At 47.2% G+C, this 8,597-nt stretch overlaps 1 protein-coding gene across 1 annotated transcript; it reads left to right on the forward strand.

Moving 5' to 3' along the window:
* Nucleotides 1-1,182: 1,182 nt before the first annotated feature.
* Nucleotides 1,183-8,242, forward strand: ZNF367 (zinc finger protein 367). Its single transcript, XM_058824062.1, has 5 exons — nucleotides 1,183-1,713; nucleotides 2,693-2,843; nucleotides 4,463-4,582; nucleotides 4,954-5,092; nucleotides 5,673-8,242. The coding sequence occupies exons 1-5, from the start codon at nucleotides 1,354-1,356 to the stop codon at nucleotides 5,911-5,913; spliced, it is 1,011 nt and encodes a 336-aa protein (XP_058680045.1). The 5' UTR covers nucleotides 1,183-1,353; the 3' UTR covers nucleotides 5,914-8,242.
* Nucleotides 8,243-8,597: the final 355 nt, after the last annotated feature.

Genomic DNA, 8,597 nt, shown 5'->3' on the forward strand with positions numbered 1-8,597 from the left:
TTAGCTACTAATGTAATAAATGTAAGCTATGTTCTCAGACTGGAGCAGCCCCGTGCTGAAGGGAAGCTTATGTTTTAGTTCTCTACCACACTCAACGTAAAGAAGCCGTCACTCATGTTGAAGTGAAGCTTCTTATGTCTCAGTTTAGAGCCACTGCTCCTCGTCCTGCCGCTCTGAACCACTGAATAAAGTCTGGCACCATCCTCTTAAAATAACACCTGCCTTAAGAACCTCCTAAAATTCCCGAGTCGACGGCCGAGAGAACGTCTTCTACACACTTCTCACAGCCCCGGGACTGGTGCACGTAGCTGTACAGCCACAAGTGCCCTATTGCCACGGCACCGCTGCTAGACGGGGCGTCTCCCCGGGCGGCCCCGCCAGAGCCATAACGGCCGCGCCGGCCCGACCCCGCCCGCCCTGCGATCGCCGCGGAGGGTACTCTCCCAGCCCGTAAGATCGGTCCCAGCTCTGTCCGCCGCTGAGGGCAGGGCTCCAGCAGGGGAAAGGAAAGCGTTTCCCCCGCCCCAGGGAGGGGAAGCCACGACCCGCCGTCCCACCGCCAGGCGACCCCTTTAAGCCGCCGGGCGCGCCAACTCCGCTGCGCCGCCAAGGGATTGGCCCGTGCAGCCCGCCCACAGCCGAAGCGCGCCAAACCTGCCCGGGCGCACCGCCCCTGCCTCCCCCCGCCCCCGCCCCGGCGGACCAATCTGCGCCTCCGGCGGGGCCGTGAGCCCGGCTTCTGCCCAATAGAATGGCAGCAACAGCCCGGCCTCGCCCTCAGGCCCCGCCCCGGGGGGCGCGGCCGCCGACTTTCCCGCCCAGCGGTTGGCCGGCGGGAACAGACTCCCCGCGACACCCGCGCCGGGCCGGGTGATTGGCTGCGCTCGGGCGCGAAACGTAACGCGGGAAAACCTGGGGCTCGGCCCGGGCTGCGAGCACGGAGGTATCGCAGCGGCGGCGGCGGCTCCTCCTCGGGAATCGCCGGGACCGGGGCTGCCAGCGGGGCCGGCTTCGCTTCGGAAAGGTGCGGGGACGCTGTGACTGCTTCGCTCCGGCCGCTGCCATGGCCGGGGGCCGCCGCTGACTTGGCGGACCCTCTCGGGGGTGGCCGCGGAGGCGGAGGGGTGCGGAGGGCCAGCCGCCGAGACCATAGGGAGCCGCCGTCCTCAGTGATGAGCGGCTGAGGCGAGCCCAGGAGCCCAGGCGGCGACAGGTGGCGACGGCCGCGGGACCTCCGTGCAGCTGCACGGCCCATTCCGGTACACGGGCGCGGACTGCGGGGCCGTGCCGCCGCGGAGCGCACTCCTTTCGCTCTCTTTCCCACCCTTCGCCGCTGCCCGCGAGGGTTCGGCGATGGCGGAGCGGCTCCCGCCGGGCGCTCCCCCGGTGATTTTTTGCCAGGACTCCCCGAAGCGCGTCCTGGTCTCCGTTATCAAAACCACGCCGATCAAGCCCTCCTCGGCGGGGAGCGGGGCCGAGGAGCCGATGCCCGTCCCGCCCGTCCCCACCAGCCCCGGCTTCAGCGACTTCATGGTCTACCCCTGGCGCTGGGGCGAGAACGCGCACAACGTGACCCTCAGCCCGGGCGGCGGCGACAGCACCGCCGGCCCATCAGCCCTGCCGCCGCCCCGCGGGGGAGCGGGCAGAGTCCCCGGCGGGGACGACGAGAAGCCGGGGAGCCCGGGGAGCGGCGGGCGGCACCGGCACCTGAAGGTGAGTGCGCGAAGGGCGGGGGCGGGCGGGCCGCGCGCCTGCAGGGTGACTCCGCCGCGCGCGCCCCTCCCGCGCTTCCGCCCGGCATTTAAAGTGAAGTCACTTCCGGCTACGGCGCGCGCGCCGCGGGGGAGAGCGGGGAGCGGGGCGGCTGCCCGTCCTCCCTCCTTCAAAAAGTAAAAAAATAACCATAAAAAAAGCCATCCTCACCGCCGAAAAAAACTCTTGTCTTCTCTCTCCTCGCGTCTGGAGCGGTCTGTCTCGTACTGAGGAGCCCGTTCTGGGCTCCTCAGTACGAGAGAGGCATGGAGCTCCTGGAGTGCGTCCAGTATAGAACAACAAAGATTATTTAGGGACCGGAGCATATATTTTATGAGGAAAGGCTGAGGGAGCTGTACGTGTTCAGCCTCAAGAAGAGACGATTGGGATGACTTTAATAATGGATATGAGTATCTTACAAGGGTGGCAAGAGGATGGAGGTAGGATTTGCTTGTAACAAGCTGGAGGAAAAAAAGGCAGTAGGCAATAACTGTTACACAGGAAGTTCCACCTCAATATGAGGAGGAATTTTTTTATGTGTTGGTGACCAAGCATAGCACAGGTTGCCCAGAGAGGTTTTGGAGTCTCTGTCCCTGGAGATACTCAAGAACTGCCTAGACACAATCCTGTGCCATGTGCTCTAGAATGACTGTTTGAGCAGGGAGGTTGGAGCAGATGACCCGCTGTGGTTCCTTTCAGCCTGACCCATTCTGTGATCCTGTTCTCAGTTTCCCCTGTGCTCCTGAGCTCATGGTGGTGCCTGTTATCTCCCCTCCTGCACCGGGCCCTTAGGAATGGGCTGGGCACAGTCTGGTGTGGCTCTGTGCTGTCACAGCACCATCCTTGGTCACGCCTTCGCTCCAGGGGATGCTGTGCCAGTTGGCCAAACTGCAGGGAGGAGGAAGTGCCCGAGTTTAGTTGCCTCGTTATTTGCACCCAGGATGGAATAAGACGTGGCCGTCCAAGAGCAGACACCGTCCGAGACCTGATCAGTGAAGGAGAGCACTCTTCCAGCAGGATACGCTGCAATATTTGCAACAGGGTCTTTCCACGAGAGAAGTCACTGCAAGCCCATAAACGAACTCACACCGGTGAGTAAAAGGAAGGTGTGAATAGCTGGGGAGAGCCACTTAGGAAGCACAAATGAAGGAATTAAATCCCCCCAGACAAACATAAAGGAACCTCAAAGAACTTGACCTGTTATGATTTTATTGTAACTGCTAAATTAACCACACTTCGCACTCAGTGCTTGTCAGTCAATCAAAGTCTTTGTAACCATATTTGTAGTGGGGAAGTGTAGCAGCAATTTAGGCTATAATAGTATAGCCAAATTGTGTAAACATTTTATCTGTCACTGACTCACTTTTTAAGAAAGACTGTAGTCTTGGGCTTGGTACTCTGTACTTGAGCCTGGTAGCACTTTGTATCCTGATTGCGTCTTTGCGCTTTGTTTCCTCTTTGCTGACGTATTTTTCACATCACAATTGAAGTTTTGCTGTAAGAGGTTAGGGTAACTTAAAAAGTGGCAGCTTCAGGATTGTCACATCCTAGGAAGTAAGTTTAAATATTGAGAGAAGAGTCTACAGCTTAAAATCACCACCCAGTTTTTTTTTCCCACCACCTAAAATTAATTTTCTGGGGTGGAGGAGATCAGGCTAATTTACTGAACTGTATTTAGAAGGTGATTTGCAGTTAAGTTTAAATGTATGATGAACTCACTCAATACTCAGCTGAGCTTAAACTGAAGATGCTGTTTGGGTTTTTTAAACCAAGCAAATACATTTTATTTCTTCAACAGAACACTGTTTGCCATAAAACATGAAAAATGTAGTTCACAATACAGACACAACCACCAGCACTGCCCTCAAACCAACCAAAAAAAATCCCACAAAAGCCCTGGCTATCACCATCTCCTTCTGACTCAGGTCACTATGACTAATCTAAATAATGATATTAAACACCAGCATTCCTCATTTTTTGCTCAAAATAAATTATTTCATTCGGTCCTGCAATGTGTTGAACTTGTAAGAACTACTTAACTGCGTAGAGCTTACCCTGTCATTCCTTTGAATTAGTAAGCCAGACTCACCCTCATTTTGTTGCCTTCCTGAGGGCAGTGGCATGGCATACCTTTGTGTAGTGTGTGCAGTCAGGTCCACTTGAAGGAGGGGACACCTGCTACCTTTGTTCTCCTGGTTGCAGTTTGCATGGAGAACTCTTCCTTGATGACTGATTTAAGAAAACTTGAATCTGGAATAAGTTTCTCATGCACCCTTCATCATTATAACTTTTCTTGAACATGAGCTATTTCTTCTAATGAGATATTTCTATAACCTTGTAGTGATGTTGACCTCAGGATATTTTACCCTAGTTCAGTCTATGGTAAGGATAAAATGTTTCTAGTTACAACTTGTATTACATTACTTGTCCAATTACTTGTCCATATTTCTTGCTTTGTATCTGCACAGTTTCACAAAACTTATGTAGTGCTATCTAGGAGTCTTAAATCAGGAAATGTGACAAGGAAAAGTACAATTTTTTTTTTTTTTTTTTTTAGGAAGTGAGTGTGTTGTTCAGTAGCACAGAGCATGCGCTTCTAAGTAAACCAGGATTTTTTAAGTAGATGCAAGTTTCTGAAACCAGGGACCACTGCTGGGTGCTATGACACTTCTAGTCATCTTTCATAAATCTCTTCTGTTACTACTTTTAGGTGAAAGGCCTTACTTATGTGATTACCCAGATTGTGGGAAAGCCTTTGTACAGAGTGGGCAGCTCAAAACTCACCAGCGTCTCCACACAGGAGAGAAGCCTTTTGTCTGCTCAGAGAATGGTAAGTCATCAGAGAACGATTTGCAGCTTTCCGGGGTCAGACTAATATTGGGAATATATGCGTGTTGACATGGCAAAAGCTTTGGAGTTTAAATTTGCTGGAACTTTTAGGGAAGGGAAGAGCCCTGCAGAATCTGCGTAATTCTGCAAGTATGTATCTAAGGATTGCATACATTCTGTGTCAGTGGATACTAGTGTATAAAATAATGGGGCGTGTTATGGACCTAGAGCCTTTGGTTTTCAACAAAACCTAGGGTATTTGTGAATGGGGAAGGGTGGATTCAGTGGCATTTCTATCCCACAGATGCTACACTTTCTTTGGTTGGCTGCTTTCTGTAACACTTCTTCATTGTCACTCTGTGTTTTTTTAAGGCTGTTTAAGCAGATTCACACATGCAAACCGTCATTGTCCCAAACATCCCTATGCCCGACTGAAGAGGGAAGAGCTCACAGACAGGCTGAGTAAGAAGGAGACAGCTGACAATAAAGCTGTAGCTGAGTGGCTAGCGAAGTAAGTTTCCTCATCTTTCTCAAAATACTTAAAAGAGTAGTGTAACACAGCATTATTCTTTGGGATAGATAAACCTCAAGAAAGCAAAACTAGATGTTTTTCCAGTACACATCAGCACAGCCTTGCCTCTCCTTAAAGAATTATGAACTCCTGGTCAAGACAAAGTTCTTGAGACTTTTTTCTTACAGTTTTGTTTTGTTTTGTGTTTGCTCTCTGCTTCAATACTTTTTTTTGCTTGATCAACACCTGCTAATACTTTATTAGCTAGTGCTACAGTTTTGCTGAATTTGCATGTGTATGAGGTGTACTGTATGTCTGGAAGAAGTGCCTGCTGAGAACACCATGGAGACAAGAAGTCTGTCACAGATGTTCACTTGGGCATTTCACATTTAAAATACTGAGTAAAGAAGTTTTCTGACAGCTTAAATGCTACCATATAAGGGCTGAAAGGTAAAGCCAAGTGCAATGCCCAGTTGGATGCAAGCTAGTACTTGGGAGGTTTTTGCCCATTTTGAATTGTTGGTGTGTGAGTCAATTGTTGTGTGTATTTTACAAGTATTCCTCACCTTTGATGTTATAGATACTGGGAGACTAGAGAGCAGCGTGCTCCTGCTTTGAAGACCAAAGCAATCCAGAAAACAGATCAGGAACAGCAGGACCCAATGGAGTATCTTCAGTCTGATGAAGAGGACGATGAAGAGAAAAACAGTGCTCATTCAGCTGCCCGCCACCGTCGCCTCCAGGAGCAGCGTGAACGCATGCATGGCGCGCTGGCACTCATTGAGCTGGCAAACTTAGCTGTGGCACCCCTGCGACAGTAGATAGGAGGAGCAGTCTCTGCCCAGGAAAAATGTGCTTTCTGGTGTTACTTAACCAGTTAGATCCCAAGCATAAGCTAAGCACCTTATTTGCTTATAATAGGCTGCTATTCTGTAGAATTTATGAAGAATGTTGTTGCCCCATAACATGGGGTGAGAGAATTGCACTTTTGTTAGGATAGAAGACAGATGTAAAATTTCTAAGTATTTTGTAAATATGGGACTGCATAAGGCAGGGTTGATAAATTTATGTGTCATGGGAAGCTAGATTTTGCAAGGTTAACTCATTTATCCGAAGCAGATTTCACAGGAAACACTTTCTGAACAAAGTGTTCACAATTAGCAGGATGGTACATGTGGCCAAAGAAGGCTAACAGAAAAGTATTTATCTGACTATCTAGCAAAGTGATGAGTCTGGGGATATTGTTAAACAGCAATGAAACCATGTTTTTCTAATGTCAGTATATCTATACCTAGCATCTCCAAGGCGAAGGGCAGAGTTTAGTTATCTCAACTTGTACAGGGAAAGAAAATGCTTCATGCAGGGAATGTCTTCACTGTGACTGCCCAAGGTATGAGGCTTGACTTTGCTGCTTCACATTTTTTTGATTTGATTTCAGCAGAATCTCTTGGTAGCACTTGTTATTCCTAACATGTGTAGTTGGGAAGTTTTGCACATTGCTTTATCTGAAAATGATTAGTCTTGCAAAGTCTAGAAAAAGGTAAAGAACTGGTAATATTTTTTCAGGTTTTTGGGCCCTGTAGTGATTTGGCACTTGATTTTGTTAATAAAGGGGTTATTTACAGGGTGGTTTGAGTTTGTAGTAAACTATTCTAGGTTCTTCTATTAGCAAACACTAAGTTTTAAAACATTGCTTTTATAATGATTAGCAAATAGAAGCCTCCATACTTACTGTGCATAAAGCCACCTTACTGCTTTACTCCAGCATAACATGCCAATTTTTTGTTCACTAACCATAGCACAGCTATAAAGTAAACACTGCAGAAAAGTATTCACTATACAAATAGAAAATAGGCTTCCAAAGGTAGTTACAAGTGTGTTAACAGTGTGATTTCATATATTTCCCAAATAAATGAAGTTGCAGAATGCTGTCTAGTACTCAGATGCTGATATAAAATGTTTAACAGGGTATCTTGTCACTTTGTGAATGTTATGTACTTTCAGTAGCATTGCCTCATGGTGATCTTTTACCATATTTTGCTTTGAAGGCAGCCAGAGATTCCTAATATGCTAACAAAACTTTGTTTTCAGATTGGACTTTTTGTGTGTGGTTTTGTTGTTGGTTGTTGTTGTTAAGCTACTGCTTAAGGGGATATTAATAATGTGTATTTACTGACCTGCTTGCTTTAATTTCTTCCTCTCGTTAGAAGTCAGGAAATTCAGACGAGAAGGGAAGTTTCTTTTCCTCTCGCTTGAACTGAAAAGGAAGAAAACATTTTGTCAATCACTTGATGTAGGATGACCAGATGCATACAGCTGTTCCAGAAAAGTAGAGTGGTTTTATATCAGAAACTGCAGCTGTTGAAGTATGTTCTCTATAACCTTCTGTGGTTGAAAATCTCATTAATCCAGTTTGTTTAAATCCTGTGTTGATGCACTTAACTAAAAAGAAATTGAATAATTTTAAAAAAGAAAGTGTCTTTCATTGATTGTAAATAATTTTGCACCAGTGATACGGTTTAACTTCTGCTTCAGCTTCTGAAAAAAATAGCAAGCACTAGTCATACAAGGCTTCTTTGCCTATGTAAAACTAGTAATTCATTAATGTATGTAAGTTTTGGGTTTCTAAAAAATATTAAGTGCTTCTGACTGTTCATCTGACTTCATGTGAATAGTCTGATCCCAAAATGAGCCCTGAACATACATCTGTTGTAATTCTGAATCATAACTCAGAATTGCTACCAAGTAGTGTTTCACAGGGCAGAAGACTGTAATTACCAGCCACTTGCAGACTGGAATATTACTTCATCAGGATTGGCTGTGGATTTTTTGGTGGGGTTTTTTGTTGTTGTTGTTGTTGTTGGGTTTGAGGTTTTTCAAGTTCTTTTTTCAGTCAGCCAGAATATTTCCTCAGGTCTTTGAAGTATGACAAGTACACTGGATTGTACTTTGCCATAGACGAAATTCAGACAGCTGAAGCAGTTTTCGATCATGACAAGTTTAAGGTAAAATACCAAGTTAAAAAAGCAAAGATGGGTTGTGGAAGACTGCTTTTTGTTTTATTAAGTGATTACATACAAGAAATTGTTTGGTTCTTTGAAAGATTTAAATTGTAGTTTGGTGTGAGTTAAAAGCAGATGAGTTGATGTGCTGTCGTTCTAATAGATGCTTTGAATAAAAACTTGATTTAATTTTCAGGTTTAATGTGTGCTGTTTGGTAATTATTAAATACTCTGCCTCCTCCTCGTTTCTGACAGCCCAGCTTGTTGCAGAGAAGGCTTAAGGTGTTTATTTTCCCTGTCCCTTGAAATTTGACACAAGTTAAACCACCCAAGGCAAATTGTTTTTTAGTTTCAGGAACTTGTGAGAATCCGTCCCTCCGCGCGAAGCCCAGGCCGAGCTCTGGGGGTGCTGAGGGCTAGCTGCAGCAGTGCCCCCGCGGGGTTCGGCCCTCTCCCTTCCGCAGGCTGGCCCCAGAGGCCCCGCTTTGCCGCCGGCCTGGTTT

This window comes from Ammospiza caudacuta, chromosome Z, assembly GCF_027887145.1.
Source record: "Ammospiza caudacuta isolate bAmmCau1 chromosome Z, bAmmCau1.pri, whole genome shotgun sequence".
Taxonomy (NCBI): Eukaryota; Metazoa; Chordata; class Aves; order Passeriformes; family Passerellidae; genus Ammospiza; species Ammospiza caudacuta.

Coding starts and splice junctions, on each gene's coding strand:
- ZNF367 (XM_058824062.1), top strand. CDS start 1,354: ATGGCGGAGCGGCTCCCGCCGGGCGCTCCCCCGGTGATTTTTTGCCAG. Junction 1,714..2,692: donor GGCGGCACCGGCACCTGAAG/GTGAGTGCGCGA, acceptor ATTTGCACCCAG/GATGGAATAAGACGTGGCCG. Junction 2,844..4,462: donor CCATAAACGAACTCACACCG/GTGAGTAAAAGG, acceptor TACTACTTTTAG/GTGAAAGGCCTTACTTATGT.